Below are 18,035 nucleotides of genomic sequence, written 5' to 3'. Positions count from 1 at the left end.
CTACATTCTTAAATGTTGTTACCTTGTAAAAGTTAAAACCTTCACAACAACAGAAACTGGAATTCTAGAACTCAATCATAACTTTGTGAACTCCATTCACAACAAGGATGTACTAAGTATTTATACTGCAGTTTGCTTACTATAGAGTCTAACATTCGATGGGGTAAGAGTAGTGAGAACCCATGCATGCAGATTTACAATGACTGCATTTTCTGTTTGTTTCTGTACCGTACAGTAGTTCTGCCTGACTCAGTCTTGTCTGGAATCCTAATGGTGGAACACAAACAATAGCTATAACCATATTATTCTTCTATAAATCCCTCAAGACACTGCAATCAAATCAAACATTTAGAGCAGCATACTTGTCAAAGAGCACGTGATGTCAGAATCAAAACTAGCAAAATACTGTATTATCTAAACCCATTATCATATATCTATTGTATTAACAAGGTTTGGATAAGAAAAACATCAGTGAAGTTTTGGCTGTTCAAAAGGCAGATATCTGGAAAATATGTCCTTCCCAAATATGCCGTCATATATTTTGTTTCTTCAACTTCCACATCCAAGGCTTTTTGACAACTTTTAACATTAGTGTACTACTCGTAAACAGCACCACAGGTATAATCTGTCGGCTAAATGTAAGGAGAATAAATGACTGGCTCTGCACATCTCTAACAAAGACCTTAATCTAGAGTAATTAAAATAAGCAATCACAGCACAACTCTTAACGCTGATCTGTCTTAATCTATTTTTAACATTCACCAAGCATCTGACACTGTCAGCATGAGCAATTAATGCATCTAGCCTGATGATCATCTAAATGCTACCAAGTGACCAGATTTTCTTCTCAGGAATGGAGGAAATTTTTACCTAGTGAGCATTAGGCCGTGCAATATATGTTTAGAAAGAATAAAATGCATATTCCAGGATACCTAGCATCACTTACACATTCTTTAGAAAAGGAAGACGACTTTTGCAGTATTGTTTGTCTTGCTGAAACTCAGTGGAAATAGTATCAGAGTGTAATTTCAGACATATTTAGCAGAATTCTAAGTGCAACATTTTAAAAAAAAATCTATTAAGACAAGCAAAAATTACTATACTTTAGCAGAAGCTAATAACAATTCATATTTCCTGTTCAATAACCATATAAATCACTATATTCGTATCATGCATTAAGACTAAAGTAACTTGCTTTTCTTCATTTATCTTTTATGATACGCATTCTATCTGCACACAGGAAAAAAAAGTAGACAAGTAATTTTAAAAGTATAAACAATTTGACCTCTCAAACCGTACATGTGCACTTACCCTTGAGTGCTCCTTCTTTAAGTTCTAGCAGTGGGCCAGGCCTGTGTTTTGACTCTGTGTTACAAGACAAAGACATTTATTTTATGCATGCTGTTTCAGAGCTGAGAAGCTAGCTGAAAGCTTCAGTGTTGTTTTGCTAGTGTGACCTTAGTATAGTGAGTCTAATCACGGAACAGTTTGACTTTTAAGAGAGACTATTTCATTACATGCAGCAGATGGCTCTTCCTGGGAAAACCTCAGCCAGACAGAGTGAGAGAGTTGGCAGTGATGAGAGGGTACATCCTACTTCCATAGAAGTCCACGGGAATTTCCTCATGGCCTTGAGAGGGAGGAAGTGTTGGCCTTAGCTTTTCATAATAAAGTACCGGGTTGTTTTTTAAAGCATATGCTTAAGCATGCTTAACTGCTTTGCTAGGCTGGCTGGGAATTTCTTGCTTGAAGTTAAGCACACAAAAGTTCTGCTGAACATGCAAAAATCTGCAATTCCTAACAAGTAGGTTGAGGAAATCAAAGGTGGATAGTGAACTTTTAACAACCACTACACAAAAATTCACCTAATGGTTCATGTTCCTCAAAGGCAAATAAGTGAATCCTGAACTAATTAAGTATTCCCACTCCCAGTACCCAAGAGGCCAAGTCTCACACAGGAGGAACTGGAATAAATTGCACAAACTGCTCCGGGCTCAAGATCTAGAAAAGGCTGAAACCCAAGTTTTCACCAACCAAAGGTGGGTGAAAGGCACCTGCCTGATTTTCTAGCAGCTAAGCTATACACAGCTGTGTATAACTACATACACTCAGGAAGTCAAATTCACTGTCTTACCTGTATCCATTTTGCCATGCAGATTGGTTTTGCACCGAAATTAGAAGAGGAAAACTATGGGTTAATGATGCAGGGAAAAGCCACTCAATGCAATTTCTTCAAGTTAAGTCTAACTAAATGGCTTATTTCTCGGAGATTCTGGACCCCACAGAAGTCAGGACAGATGCTACACTGCGCTCTGCAGGCAGACACGTTATTTCCAAGCAGATGTCAGCCTGTTTTGATTAGAGCAGTGCAACCCATGAGACAACGGACTCTAGCGAACATCAGTGCGTGCTGGTTTGGTCTCAATGCTGTGCTACCGCAGCCACCTGACCTCCAGCTTGCTCACTGCGAAGGCAAGGCAAGCTTGCAGTAGCATGAAAGAATACTGCAGAAATAGAGGCAGCCACATCTGAATGCTTGATCACTGATTAAAAGGGTTAGCAAAATTACTTTCCAAGGCACTTTCAGTCCACTTTGAGCAAGTTGTAATTCCAGAGATGAGTATTCCCGTTAGGTCATGGCTGCACTCATCTGTCCATTAGTGGTGATGGACAGCAGTCATGGAAACATCCCTGCCTGGGAGACCCTCTGCGTAGTACCTCCTCTCTCTCAACAAAAGGCAGGTAAGGCGTCCGACCCCTTAAGCTGGGCACTTGTGTGGGAATGGACAGCACGCTGGAGGGGGACGTGTCACAGACAGGGGTCCATGGCTGTGTTGGCTGCAGCTTCTCCTCAAGGCGAGCCCCCTGCCCCCATTGTATGATTTTTGCCCGGTTTATCCACCCGCCCAGCTCCTCTCCCTCTCACAGGGGACTGCTCCCTGCTCTCCGGCCATGTCTGGCCTTCTCAGTGCCAGCTGCCTGCGCTGGCAGCAAGCCTCGGCCTCGAAGTCAAACACTCAACTTCCCCATTTCAAAATGGATAAAAGGAAACACTGAGCGGTACCCTCGCGCTCTCAGCAGCGCCGGAGCGCGCACTCCCAGGCCGAGGGAAGGCCTTCCCCTCCCGAAGGTGGACAGGCGCTCTAGGCGCGGACATGGCGCCGGTGCCCTCAGGGGCGGGCGGGAAGCGGCGCCGCGCCGGGCCCAGCCGTTCCGCGCTCGGCCGCGCTGTACCGTGCGGCTGCGCTCGGCGCGTCCTTCCGGGCGGGAGCACCGCCCCGGGCGGGCCGTGGCTCGCAGCCGCTGGCGGGGCAGGCGAGGGGCGATGTCGGAGCCGGTGCGCAGCACGTCGGGGTCGCTGCCCCTCAGCCGCCTGGCCGAGCCGCTTCTCCGCAGGCTCAGCGAGCTGCTGGACCGGGCAGCGCCCGGCAAGGGCTGGCGGGACCTGGCGCAGCGAGCGGGGAGCCGCGGCAGGGTCCGGCTGAGGTGAGGGCGGCCTGTGGCGGCGGGCTCCGGCGGATGCGGGGCGGCCCGCGGCCCTCGGCTGCGGGAGGGGCCCCGGCGGCGGGGACGCCGCGGGCTGAGGCGGCGCAGCCCGGGCTCAGGTGGCGCAGCCCCGGGTGGAGCGGCCGGGCGGCGGCTGAGGGCGAGGGGCCACCGCGGGGCCGAGGGAAGGGGTCCGTCCGGGGGAGCATCGCGGGAGGGCTGCCGCCGGAGGCCGCGCTCTGGCGCATCCGTTGCCGAAAGCACACGGGAGGGTGAGCAGTGGGGCCGAGCTGTGGTACCGTCCTGAAGCCGGCGGCGGGGGTGAAGCGGGCGTGGGTTCGTCTTTGCTCGCCAGCCCCTTTGTAACTTGGCACCGCAGCGAAGAGCCGCCGAACGCTGCAGTTGCCTTTTTGCCGCTCCTGCCTGAACCCGGCGTGGGCCGGCCCGTGCAGGCAGCGCTGTCCCTCCCCGTGGGCCCGTGCTTCGTTTGCACAGAGGGGAGCAGCCCCTAACCGAAGCCCCTGTGCTGGGGCAGACGGGGTCGAGGACGCATCGCCCGTCTCTGGGAGTTGTGTGCTTAGTCCCTCGCGAGGGCTGCCAGCGAAGAAGTAGCAGGGTGCACGTAGTATGGCTTTCTGCTTTGCTGCCTTTGCATTTGGAAAGCATCCCCCTTGTACCTCACCTGACTTTCCTCAACACGAATGCAGCCAGCTGCTTGCCCTAGGCAGGGAACATGGTAAATGTTTGTTGACCGGTCCCTGTAGCTCCCTTTGTCTATATTAGCGTAAACAAATTCATTTTCTTGAACTCCTTCTTTGTAGGTCACATTCTCTAGATTGCTTCCTGATCGTTTTACTTCCTGTGGGTTTTAAAGATCTTTCTTTAGAGGGTCACATCTCAAAATACCAAGGCATTTCAAGTGCAGCACTGAATGTACATTGTGAGGATGTGTCCTTTCTCTGTTATGACTGTATTAAATAAATACAGGGAAATAGAACCTGAGGACTACGATATGACCCGTCCGTAAAGCCTGTGGCTATGTTTGTTCCTCTGTATTATCCAGTAAAGTGCTACAAAGGCCTACTTGATAAGTGAAAATATCTTGCCTCCAGCCTTGCATGGCACTGTGATTCAGTGAAACATTGATGAGTCTTTTTAGTGGCAATACATCAACTTGCATTGCCTTTCCATAGCTGTATTTATTTCCATATTATCTGTGTTCTTTTAATCTGCTGTGATTGAAAGTGCATCAAGACTTTAACACCAGAATTTAAAACTATTCATGTTTATATCTGGAGGTGAATTTATGGGAGCAGTTAACTGCACTGTAGCAGTACGTGTGTGTATTAGTTAAGCTGCAGCAGTCACTAGTTTTAGCAACTGCTCTGAAAAATCTAAGTCTTCCTGGACTTTTAAGTTAGATTCTGACTCACTCTTTGCCACTTCTGAATTAGGCACATGAAAATGAAAGGTGCTGTACTTGTTCTTCTGCTGAGACTTTAAAAAGTGAAAATTAGAACATTCCTTAATACATTTGGTCAGAATTGTTAGGTACAAGCATCTCGTTTTGTAGCATTCAGCTCACTAGTACCACTTTCTGTCTGTGGAGGTGTCACTGTACAATCTCTGAACTCCTGAAACTTGAAGGAAACACTGCAAGTATGTCCAAATCAGCTAGGAATTTCCCATCTCTTTTTTAATCTTTTTGTTTGTCTGCAAGTGATTTCTAACTCAGCTCCTTTCTGAGGAAAAAGTAGTAAGAAGGTCTATGGCATGACTTTTTCCTATCATTTTGTAGCCCTCTGGATTTAGAGCAGTGTTCCCTCAAAGTGCTGGAGCCAGAAGGAAGTCCCAGCTGGAGCCTCCTGAAACTGCTGGGAGATCGGGGTTGCACTGTGGTGGAGCTTGTGGAGTTCTTGCAGGCCCTGGAGCATACAGAGGCCCTCCAGTGTCTCAGCCATTCAGGTCAGTTCTGGTTTGTGCTTTCACTGCAACTGTTTTACACTGGAAACACTGAAGTATTTCTTTTCTACAGGAAGTAAAAACATATTTAGAGTTTGAATTCTAGTAATTGGCATTCATATGATTACCGTAGTAATTGGCTCATGTGATTCTGAGCTTAAACGTAAGCCAAGTAGATAAGCAAGCTTAATGCAGTATTGTTGTAGACTTGGACTTGGCTGCATGGATATGACAGGAGCTGTCATTCTCTCTGCTGACTTGGGTTCTCTATCAAACTATGCCTTTGGGAGATGCTTATAGAACTGAAATGGTTGAGTTAGAAAGACATGTAGTGTTGCCAGCCATCTGTTCGGGCTACAGGTTTCATTAACTGCATTTCATAGCTTACCCTAATTGAAGGGGAAGGGTCCAATTAGTGCCAGTTCTGGTGCATGTTTGATTTAGTCCAACTTGTTAATTGGACAGAAAAACAGACTAACTTAGGATAGAACTAGATTATTTTCTGTTAACACATTCAGCTTGCTTATTCACAAGAAGTCTAGGAAGTGGGGCAACACAAGGGAATGCACAGGTAAGACCATGTAGACGAAGTGCTTCTTGCTATAGTACAAAACCAGGACCCTTTTTTATGTCCTCCTTCTTCAGGATGTGGTGAGATTCAGCCTACTAGGAAGTTGCAAAAGCTTCTCTTCAGAGCGGGGAGTGGAAATGAGACTAGCAAGCTCCTTGCCATGGTGATAGCTGTCCTATTCTTTGGATAGTGTGAGAAGAGAAGCCATGGGCTGAGAACCATTGTCAAGACAGCTCTGGAATTTTTCAAGTAAATTATAGTAATGCTTTGCAGCCGTTTCATCTAGTTAAGGCTGCTTCTTCTTCCTGTACTAGGAGGACCATGGTGTGTTGAACAAGGTGTGATTGAGTTACATGACAACTTAGCCTAGCTGAAGCATACCACCGTAGACTTGGCAGGGAGGGGGGAATTGGTGTTCTATCAGTGTGAGTGGATTGCACTCATAGAGGCAAGAGCTGAGGTGGAGGCATAGGCAGTAGCATGCTGTCCTGCACTGTTAATGCTTGTTCCTTTTTATTGTTCTCCATATGGTGGTTACTGGGGGAGTACTGAAAACAAGAATTGTCCCGGTTCATGTTTCTATGAGAGTGCCTGCACAAAGCCAAAACGTTGTGCTTGCTTGATCTGTGATAATTTCAAGTATCACCACCATTGAATTGAGGATTTTTGTATGGCTGTCAGTCAAGTTACATTTTGAAATATGTAATGAAGACTAAATCCTGGGTAAAACAGAAACTTGCTACACAGCAGAATTGTGATATAGTGGTATCAGTTAGGGAACTGGATAGATAGCTCAGATATCCTTGTATTGAGGATATCAAGCCAATAAGTAGACTTTTGTTAAGACCCCTTGGAACTGCAGAGGTGGTGGTGTTATAAATTAATCCCTTGTAGAACAGTATGGTCTATGATGGAATGGATTAATCCTCCTCTAAGGAGGACTGGGTAGCTTCATAGAGACTGAGAAACTGGAACCAAGATAGACCAAAGCAAAGGGTATTTGAAGAAAGTTCATGTCAGAAAGAATTTTAAACTATTTAACAAGAAGTGGTAGGCCTTGATATTTGCGGTGGGTTTATTTAAATGTTCAGGGGTGGTTGATGCTTGAAGTTGAAGTACAAATTCATAACTGCCCATTTGTTCTAATCTACCAAAAAGAGCATACGTGTTGCTCAAATTCCTTTAGGAATGGGATTGTTTAATGTAAGACCTGTATAGCTGTCATACTGGTTTGTTAGAGTGTTTTCTACAAGCTTAGCTGCTGCAGTTAAAAAGACGTTTGTGAACCTATGAGTGTACTGGTTAATAAGTGTACAGTTTTGATGCTGCTTCGTGGTGTGTTTTGGCAGTGATACTACCTCAGTACCTTTATGGCAGAGGTGTATTGTTACAAGCTTGGACATCACTTTGTTTGCAGCAATACAAAGGATCTCTTGGAGAATCATAGACTCCTAGAACCAAGTTCCAGAACTTTTTTGTTTCTCAGAGCTTAGAGGCTTGCCTATCACATTGCATTAACTCCATAGATCATCTTCCTATAAAGACACAAAACAGTAATGATAATAACTTTAAAACTTCTCCTTGGTGGTAAAAAAGTCTAGGCATCTTGTTCCTTCGGTTACCTCTCTGTGCCTTTTCTTCCTTTTTTTTTTTAATCTTGTGATGTTGAGAACTTGCTGGAAATGAATGAAAGGCAAAGAGCTTTCTTCCAGTCTAAGAAGGAAAAAAAGGCTTAATACGCAACTTGTGGTATTGCAGTCTAGTCCTTGTGCAGCCTCACTGAGTTGTGGGGATTGAAACAAGAGCAAAGAGGTGTTTTTCCTCTGAGGGCAGGTCTCTTAGTGCAGCAGTTCAGGCACTTCAATCCAAATTGAGTAATTGAGGCTGGGTTTCCAGAAATGACTGAAAAGGTTTAACAGTGTGTAAGTTAAGAACCCAACAGTTGGATTATAGTTAAGATTATGAGTACTTAATTTGCACTGCATGCTTCAAAGTCTGGCCCCCATAAATGTCAGTTTGCCATCCTCAGTGGTAAAACTTGAACTTTGCATTTTCCAGGGCAAATCAAGGTTTTTTGTGTATCTTTGTAATCATTCAGAAAAATAAGCCAGAAGTTTCTCTTTTTGACCCATTAAATTCTGCGATGCTTGCAGGAATTAGCTGTATAGTGCTGAATGAATTGCAGGAAAATAAAGGAAACTGCAAAGAAATTATGATTCAGATTTCTCAGAACTTGTTTGTAATAACTCCAGGGAGTACAAAATACTAATCTTTCAGAGAATTAATTTTTCTTAACTGCTTTCGTAAGAGATGTTAGTGATGCAAATCAGGAGAGATTAAAAAAAAAGTGGAAGTCTTTGGAAAGAGCAAGTCTCCTTAATTTTTCTGTCCTTTAAATTGAAGTAATGTAATTCCTGTTTGTCTTGCTTAATGTTAGATGATTGTGATGCTCAAAAACTGTACTTAAGGCACTGCCTTTATGAAAAACAGTGGAGGAAGTGTTAAATGAGGAACTGAGGTAGCGATCTTTGGGGCTAGGGTACAGAGGGACGTTATTTTAGAGGAAGGAAGGCAGGGAATTTTCAAGTCCTATAGCTACTTTGGAGAAGCTGCCTGTGTAATCAACTGTAAGATTGTGCGTGGGGGAAGTTAATACAGCCCACTTCCCTGCTAGACAAAGATTATGATTTCCAAATGTCATATAATCTCTGTTTCAGTCTGACCACATGGGTTTCTGCTCAGGTTTCAACTCATTGATCAAATTGTTATGGTTTCTTTCCTCAAACATTCTCCGTTAGGAAAAAGTTCTGATGTGTGACTAAGCTGTTAAACACGAGGGGAAACAAAGCAGACAAAAAGAGAACTCCTGGCAGAGTGTAGTAAGAAGGCTTGGAGCGAATGGTAATCTTGAGTCTTGCACCGGGATGTCTGTGATCTCTTTGCAACTTTTTCTTTTTTTTTGCACAGCTTCTGGTTTACTCTGTACTATTCTGTAACATTATTCCCCCAGCAATATGGAATACTGCTTCGGTACCGGACTACGCTTTCAGATGCAATGTGTTTTCATTAAACTATAAAGAAGAAACTACTTTCTCCCAAAATAGGGAGACTCTAAAAGGCGAAATTTTTAGTATGTATACCTATTTTGGATCTGATTGTTCTTTTCTGAGTAATGAAATGGTGATAAAGTGCATCTGTACCATTCACTATTTCTGTGCTTTTTCTGTAACTAGTTGTACAGAGCCTAGCTAGGATAGAGTTATTTTTCTTCACAGCAGCTTGTATGGTGGTGTGCTTTAGATTTTTGACCAAATCAGTACTGGTAACACACCAATGTTCTAGTTTTTGCTGAACAGTGTTTGCACAGCATCAAAATCTTCTCTGTTTCTTGCTCTGCTCCCCAGTGAATAGATTGGGGGCGTACAATAGGCTGGGAAGGGGCACAATAGGAAGGGACACAATGGGGCACATGACCCAAGCTAACCAAAGAGCTATGCCATACCCTGTAACATCATGCTCGGCAATAAAAGGGAAAAAGAGGGAGTTTTGGAGGGCCTAGCCATTTTCTGCTTGGGAACTGGCTGTGCATCAGTCTGCTCACAGGAGGCGGTGAGTGGTTGTCTTGCATCACTTGTTTTGTGTTCCTCTCTATTCTTCCACTCATCCTTCACTTATTAAACAATTTTATTTCCTTCCTTAATTTTATTTTGATCTCCCAAGTTTTCTTCTTTCTGTTCTTTCTTTTCTTCTTCCCCATCCCACTGGGGGTGGGGGACTGTGTGGTGCTTGTCTGCCCACTGGGGTGAACCCACAACACTGGTATTGTAGCAGCTAGTCATTAATGTGTGGTATTGCTTGTGGTCCCACTGGGGTTGTTAAATGCATTTTATCATCCATAGCAAACAGTGCTTTAAACTAGTGACTTTTGATGGCTTATGAGTTCAGTATTGCTGAACACCTTGGTCCTCGGTCCATGTATTTTTTTGACAGCAATGTGAGGTTACATTTCCTGTTCTGCAGTTGACTCTCTTCCCCACCTACCCTTCCCCTCTTCTGATGACCTTGGTACGCCAGTGAGTGGGTCTGTGTTTGCTGTCATGCTGTAACTAGATCTCTGGAATGGTCTAGGTTAAGAAAACAACTGGATCGTATCAGACCGGTGTCATGATTTTGCTCAAGCTATTTCCTGGCAGTTAAAATTTGAAGTGGAAGATTCTACCTTGCAGACTGGCAAAAGAAAACCCCAGTCCTGTGTTCTACAGGAGTCAAAGGCATAAAGCTGAAACCAGTGTTTCAGCTGATAAGGTTGCGTGAGGAATAGTAGAAAAACGCACTATGTTGTAGTTGAATTAACTGACTGTACTTAACCTTAATCTGAAGATTAACAAATCAAAGTAGTTGTTGGGAGTGAGCAAACTCTCAAAACTGGGAATACCTATCCCAGAAGGGATCTATAATGCCATTGGAAGTATTACTTGGAATACCATTGGAAGTAGAGACCAAGAGGGATTGAAGTATCTTCAAATTAAAATGTCTGAATGATTTACTTTAAATCTTTGGTAAACTCTGCAGAGTACTGATCAATTTAAGCATGGATTTTGTGTAACGGAAGACAGTTTTGAATGTCTTAAAGTCATACAACTAATTGGAACTGCATGTGTACATAGTAAAAATTTATTTTCAAGTATATTTAATGACAGAAACTTTCTTTGCCCAAAGGACAATTTAAATGCAATTTTAAATTGTGGAATTGTATTTCTTAATAACTTTCCTATGTGTAAATTCTTTTATAAAGGTATAAAGATTGTTGTACAGCCAGACTCTCAAGCCGTGCATTCTGGTCAGGTCGTCAAGCTGTGCTGTTGGGCAACAGGACACCCATTCGTGCATTACCAGTGGTTCAAACAGGAAAAAGAGGTAACAGTTGATACAGAATACAGGGGTTTTTAAAGTGGTGAAAATAATAGGTTTTGGATGAGCCTTTTTTTTTTTTTTTTTAAGACTGTTACTCTTATTTCAAGGAGAGGAGAGTGCTATATATACTAACAAAAATAGAAGTTTAAGAAATGCGGCATAATGACCTATCAAAGTGCTAAAACAGTAAGGTGGTTCCTATAGTCAGACCACTTCATCCTTGGAGGCTTGTCTTGGAATGTGACAGTAAGGAACCTGTAAGTTTAGTTGTCTATAGCCTACTAAGAAGTTTAACACAGGCTACTGAGAAACTGCCATGCTGGAACAAATGCAAAACACTTGGTCTTGGACAGATGGGAAGTGGTTTCCTAAGAACAAACAGTTGAAGGCCTGAACTCGGTGGTGCCACAGACTTCTTCAATAAAATACTGGAATGTGTGTGAGCTGGTGTCACTGGAATTTGAATGGCAACACTTATGCCCGTCTTTCTGGTCCTGATTTTTTTTCTACAAGATGAATGCACTTTTCTTCTTAATGTTATTTTATTCTAAGTACTATTTTAAAAAATGCAGTAAGTTTATGATATTTTAAATCATAATAGTCTCTGAGCTACTGAATACCTAGAACAAGACTATCTCATAGGAAAGTTTCAAGTAAATGAATGAGTTGAGGCTGGTGTTATGGACATTGAAATAAATATTCTAATGTTAGATCCTGGCTTGGATTAAATCCATCTAAATTTAAATATATTTTTTGTTTCACCTGTAATTCAGGTTCCCCATGGTAATTCTCCAGAGCTCATTTTGAATCCAGTGAATGTAAATGATTCTGGCTTTTACATCTGTCGAGTGAACAGTGAGTCTTCCTTTGCGTTCAGTCGGTGGGCACGACTTGAAGTTTGTGATCTCCAGGGTACATCTCATGGTGAGTGGCAAAAACTGTCTTCTGAAAGTCTGTCTTCCCACTTGTTAGAGTAATTTGGGTCCCCATTGCTGTATTGCACAGATGTCTTGCAAAGATGTGTTAAAAATGCAGTATCCAGTTATTGGGCTCTTGCGCTAGTTGCAAACGCAGAAGAGAAATGAAGTTCCACAGTGGTGGATAAGAATAGATAGATGGAAAACACACAGTCTCAGATCCTTTTAAGTCTTAGAGGATTCTTGGACCAGAGAAGCAATTCTTTAACTCTCTTGTTGTTTACCTGTTTACCTCTTGTTGTAACTCGATAGTGACTGGACACACAGTCTATTCTGAATGTTTGCCCGATGCGCTCTGGCCCAATACTTGGGACTGTTTGTTTCCTCTTCATCTTTGTGCTGCCAGTCTGAGAAGAAAGGGATTTTGGTATGGGAGAATATAATGAAGTTCTCTGCCTTCCTAGAAAGAAGTCTTACCTTACCTAGAAGGTCAGAGCAGTAAACTAAAGAAGAGCACATGTGTGCTGGAAGCCTGGACACTTCAGAAAACCTAAATACTGTGGAATGAAGAGAGTGTTAACTGCACTCTGAGGAAACAGGACTGAGGTCTGGAATAAGGTTTGGCAGGTAGCAAAGTGATAGATCTCCCTTCCAGTCTCGTTTTCAGATCATAATAGGCTATCACAATCTTACATGTGTACCAGCCAGGAAAGATAACCCAGCACGTTCTTTTCTTTGCCAGAACGCCTGGGGAGAAGAGAGAGAGGCTGGGGCTCCATGGGTATGTCTGTTGCAGAATGTATGTTTGCTAATGCAACTTTTTCAACTTCATATAACTAACCCAGATAATAGTGAAGACACACCAACAGTTTTCTGAAATAAACTTAGAGAAGAAAAAACATGTGAGTTAAATTGAGTTTTTTTGGTGTGAATTGCATCTTCATGGGTTTTATAAATGGTCAGCTAACAGTCAAATGTGTGTTACCTGCATAATAAAAGACATGGTAATTCAACTGTACCGGTGTAAGTCCATATGAATTTATGGCACTGGCTTGAATGTACCTCTGCTTCAGTGATGTGTTAATCTCCATCTGCAGCATACATGATGGAACTGTGGAAGAAGACTGAGGAGAATGGAATAATAGCAGAAAGCAAATAAGATTAAATAGCTGTCTACTCAGCAGTATCAACCTCGTACTGGAATTTGTTAGTGGAACGTAAAGAAAATCTTGGAAATTTACTACTTTGATCTAGTCTATTAATACTGTGCGTTTATTTCTAGTTTCTGAAGTAGCTGGAGTAGTGTTGTCTTCTGGTATGTGTAGGGGTTGAGGGTGTTTTGTTTTGGTTTGGGTTTTTCTGTTTTTGTTTGGTTTTGTGGGTTCTTTTGTTTGGATGTTTTTTTGTTGTTTTTTTTTACAGAATAGTCAATTGCATTAAATAGGCATTGGCTCAGGCACTAAATCCACCACTGTTTTCAGACTGAAGAGTACTTATTTTGTCTTACGTCACGAGTCAAAGGTGTTTTCCACTTGCATCCCACATATAAAAATTATTCATGTCAGGAAGAGATAGATTCTCTCTATCTTCCAGTAAGAGATCAAAAGCTATTGCAATGTCTTTTGAGGTGACCTTTTTACATCTTAATCTCTGAAGTATTCTCGGTCCCTTATATAAGCGATTATTTATTCTGCTTTTCCTTTGCGCCTGCTTCAGGTTCTGTTAAGTTAGAAACCTGTGGTTTTAGTTCTTGCTGATCACACCTGGAAACTGAGATTAATAAGCTTGTAATGACTACTTTAAGAAAAAATATGAGAAAAACAGCAGTATGTTGTTTCACACTTGTGGCAAAAGTTTGATGATTAAAGGGCCACAGGTATCCACAGACCTGTGCCTTGCTTTATGTTCCATGAGTCTTGGCCAACCAGGAACCACCGTGGAAATGAATTTTAGTGTGTTTAGTCTTGGTGATGGGTAAAAGGGTAAGGGGCAGGATGGATTGCTTCTTCCTGTAGCTTTCCCTCTTAGGGTGCGTACAGAGAAACTTGAAAGGGGTTATGCAGTGCTTGCACTGAATGAATGCCTTCTCCCTGTAACGCTTGGCTTGGGATTACTGGTGTTCCAGTTGAACTAGATGACACTGACAGTACCATTTCTGCAAATGTTGACTAGCTATGAAATCTTCTATTTCAGCTGCTGACTGCCTTCCCCCCCCCCCCCCCCCCCCTTCTTTTTCTTTTCCTTTTCCTGTTCCCTTGGCTGGTTTCTTTTTTCAGATATTCTTTCCTCTTCTCTTTTTATTGCTTTCTGTTTGAGAGCTTGACCATTCTCCATTCTGTAAAAGCTGTCTTCCACAAGCTGTCTTGTGAGCTTGAGGTCAGTGAGGCAGCCAGACACAATTCTGAAAGATACTGCTACAGGCTTGTTAGTGCATTCTGTAACTGATACAACAACAGGCTGTACCAAGGACAGCCTGTAAATGAGACAGCAGGTAAGGAGTCACACCAGAAACAGAAACCATGTTATCTTTCAATCTTATGTTCTCTTTCACTGTCTGTAACTTTTGTGTTCCTTGTCTTAAAGACTAACGCTGTTTAATTTGACTACATCAGCAGTTCCTTTCCATCTTACCTTATTTCTGTCTTTCTGCCCTAAGGGGAAATTAATTCTTTACATTTTGTTGAAAGATCCTGATACCAAACTGGGACATTGAGAGAGAGGGAGAAAGAAGGTTCTGTAAAAAGCTGAGTGAAAGGGAGTAAAGTTTATTTTGACATATAAAAACCTTTCCTATGGTAACAGGTAGAGAAAACAAAGCTCTTTGTAAGAAAAAAAAAACCCCAGCTGATAGAGAACATGGTAAGCCAGAGTCTCTGTATTTGAAATGCCGTACAGCAGTGGTCGTAGAACAGAATATTTGCTTGTGCAACTGCCAGTCTTTTTACCAGTATCAAGTCTGCATTAGGAAAAACAGCTTTCTTTTAAAAACTGTAGTTAACGTTGATCATAAATATGAAACATCTGTTTGTAAAACTTCTGAAATACAAGTTTATAGTGCATGAAGAAGCTCAGACACTAGTAGATCAGAGATATCTCTATCGCTGTCTTCCTTTATTTTACTATGCATAGGAAAATGTCATCACCCCCTAATTGTCAGTCATGAACAGTTCTGATGACAAAAGCTGTCTACATGTGCAGTCTAAAAGTAAAGATGAGTGGCCTTGAAGCTGAGATAGAAGATCACTGGTGTGACCTTTACGAGTGGGTCTGGGCTTGCTGAACTATGTGTCAGTTAATCGAACTGTTCAGTATGCAGAGATCAGAAACCTTGTCAGTGGAGCACTCTTCCGAGTGTAGTGGATGTTCTAAAAATGAATTTCACTTTGTTTCAATAAGTTTTATCATATATAGAAATTTACATTGCATCAGCTGGACAAGTCTTTAATGCATTTAGGGTTTTCTGAACAGGCTTCTCTCCCAAAGACGCTTCTATATAGGCACGTGTCAGTGGCTGATGTTTAAGTGTTATTAGCTTTTGGCTTTTTTAGTACACTTACCATAAGGTTTGATGCTCAATTTAGAATGAGATGAATAAGGATATGCTAAAACAAACTGATTTTATGTTTTAAATTCTTATTCCTGTGTCCACACTTGCACACAAGCTGGATCCTCAGTCCTGTTCTTCAGTAGCCACTCTTCTTTGTACTTACACCTTTATCTGGAGCCTTTGTATCCTACAGGCAGGAATAAATAATGCAAAGAGGGCTTTGCCTTCCCCCCCTTCCCCAGTTCTGGGGTGTATTCCTTCATTCCTTTTTACTTTTCAGCTGAAGAACTGGGAATCCATTGCTACTCATTTTTAGCATACTCCTAAAGGACAAGTAACTTAATTTCATTGCAATTAAACATTAAGTTTATGGGCATCTCTTCTCTAGTTTTTCCTTGACCAAATTTGTTATAGTTACAGGGTTACAGGGAGATGGTCCGTATGTCATCAATTCTTGTTAGACTATATGTGGTTACATTGTCTCACCCTTTCTTTTCTTCTTTCTTTCTTTCCTTCCTTTTTTTTTTTTTTTAAAGGGAGCTTAATTAGTTTGCCTGAAAAAAAGTTGCGTATTTGTATTCAGCCTCAGTCACAAAACCTGACCGTGGGGGATGCTTTGGTATTGGAATGTGGAGCTGTTGGAAACCCAATTCCTCATTACCGGTGGTTCAGAAATGGATTTCCCTTGGCAAATGGGAGCAAAAATGTCTACATGGTAAGTTAATGGCAAAGCACCAGCCCTGGGGGACTAATGTGTCCTTTAACTTACCACATAAAGCTTTCTTGAAAAAAATAACTTCTTCATAGCCTTGAAAAACCTCTTGGGGAAGTGCTCCCTATAAGTTGTTCTCCTGTTCTGTTATTTGCTCACACTGTTCTGAGGCTCTCGGGTGTGTGATTTTAATCCTGAACATGTTTCAGGTAGCAGTCATGGGATGTAAGGCTGTAGGGTATTTTGGATTAGTGTGACATGCTGACATAAAAAAGATTAAGTATCAATACAAATGAAAGCTTCTCTTTCTATCTTGCACTGCAAAGCACTCTGCAACAGCTCATACAACTCATTCAGTGCTTCGTGCATCTCAAGCCTGTGAGGTGGATTTGCATTCTTTCTTCAATTCTTGAAAGGATTTCTAGAACACATACGCTGTCCAGCTTACTGAAGAATGAGGGTATCAGCAGCTTTTGGATTTGCTTAGGCTTTGCTTTTAGTTTTTACTCTTTCTTGCATGTGGGCTTAAATGAAACTGATCCAGGTATTCTTTTGGGGTCTGGTGGGATGACTGTGATGATGCTTGCATAGGTCACTTATGTGGATGTGGAACATCAAGGGACATATTGGTGTCATGTATTCAATGACCGGGAAGATCAAGACAGCAAGAAGATAGAAGTCATTGTAGGTAAGAAGTTTTCATGTTTGATATAGGTCAGCTGATTTATCAATTTCTTCCCTATTATTAGAATTTATTTTTGAAGTGTTCAGTGTTAAACCAAACACATGCCTTAGGAATTTTAGAGCTTTATGAGTAATAAAGAGCTTTGGGTTTTTTATGGTAAACAGCATAGAAGTGCTACCGCTTTTTGGCATTTCTAGCACATACGTGTCTTGTCAGCAGATTGCAAGCTGATTTCTTCATGGTTTTTGACAAACAACAGTTTAACCCTTGTTGGTTGTATGAACTGTGTTACACTGAGTTCTTCAGCAATCAAGGGAGGTGAGATTATTCATAGCAAGCAAGATAAACAAATGTAACATGGTTTAGTGCGTGTGCACATATTTGCAGTAAACTAAAGAGGAGATATCTGTTTGTAGAGCTTCCAGATCTATTTGGGAATACTATTGCATATTTTTATGAGAAGCTCTTTCCTATCCTAAGAAATATTCTAGTTTAGTTCTGCTGAGTTTTAGTAATAATTACTATACAGTGTTGTGGTCAGTGCTGATTTATACTGCTATAAAATAAGTGAGATTGCAGAGAAGCTAGGAAGTGACATTTGACTTCCCCTTCACGTGCTAACTCTCATAACTGAGAGCAATTGTCTTCCAATTTGCCTCCCCCTTAAAACACAAGGAAAGAAAGCTATGGCAGTGGAGTGCACAGAAGGTAAAGTAAACCTTTAGTTGTAAATCAGTTTTTAAAAATTGATGATGGGGGTGACAGATTGTTGAGTATGTTTCTGAAGAGCATGTGTGGGTTAAGAACTTCAGTCTACTTTAAAGCACTGTTGTGTGATGCAATGTTCCTTCTGCACGTGCTTCTCTCTGCCTCAATACCACAATCTAGAGCACGCAGGACAAAAACAAAGCTACTTTCTTCTGTAGTATTCAGAGTTGTTTGATTTTTGCATGGATTTTGTGTTCTGTGCTTACAGTTTCTAGTGAAATGTAAAGGTCTTGCGGTTTCTTTGGCTGGGCTCAGGAGGCAACATCCTTGCAGGAAAAGCTGAAGATGTTTAGGAACCTGGGTGACCTTAGAGAGCTGGATAGAGCTAGTTATGCTGTCTGCTCTGTGTCTGCAAGAGGTGTTTCCAGCAGCCTTATTAGGACGATTTCTGTTCTCCTTTGCTTTGCTGCAATGGGGATGAAGAAGTGTATTGTGACCTTTACTGTTGATACCATCCCTTGATTACTGAGCAT

The 18,035-nt window shown here is 42.0% G+C and overlaps 2 protein-coding genes across 5 annotated transcripts in view; one reads left to right on the top strand and one right to left on the bottom strand.

The window, feature by feature from the left end:
• Positions 1–3,385, bottom strand: part of ALPK2 (alpha kinase 2) — a 61,581-nt gene extending 58,196 nt beyond the window's left edge. The window contains exon 1 of the mRNA XM_064438347.1: positions 1,312–3,385. The gene's annotated coding sequence lies outside the window, so the exon portion shown is untranslated. The remainder of the gene's footprint in view (positions 1–1,311) is intronic.
• The window catches only part of MALT1 (MALT1 paracaspase), a 38,700-nt gene continuing 23,834 nt past the window's right edge, over positions 3,170–18,035 (top strand). For 2 of the 4 annotated variants that reach the window (XM_064438349.1, XM_064438348.1), the window contains exons 1-7: positions 3,170–3,486; positions 5,285–5,451; positions 10,815–10,936; positions 11,707–11,857; positions 15,934–16,112; positions 16,701–16,797; positions 17,470–17,502. In XM_064438349.1, the coding sequence (XP_064294419.1) occupies positions 3,326–3,486; positions 5,285–5,451; positions 10,815–10,936; positions 11,707–11,857; positions 15,934–16,112; positions 16,701–16,797; positions 17,470–17,502 (910 nt within the window). In that variant the 5' untranslated portion in view covers positions 3,170–3,325. The remainder of the gene's footprint in view (positions 3,487–5,284; positions 5,452–10,814; positions 10,937–11,706; positions 11,858–15,933; positions 16,113–16,700; positions 16,798–17,469; positions 17,503–18,035) is intronic. The other 2 variants (XM_064438351.1, XM_064438350.1) reach the window with 1 other exon arrangement.

Source organism: Phalacrocorax carbo, chromosome Z (assembly GCF_963921805.1).
Source record: "Phalacrocorax carbo chromosome Z, bPhaCar2.1, whole genome shotgun sequence".
Taxonomy (NCBI): domain Eukaryota; kingdom Metazoa; phylum Chordata; class Aves; order Suliformes; family Phalacrocoracidae; genus Phalacrocorax; species Phalacrocorax carbo.
This window is presented reverse-complemented; position numbering and strand designations above follow the sequence as displayed.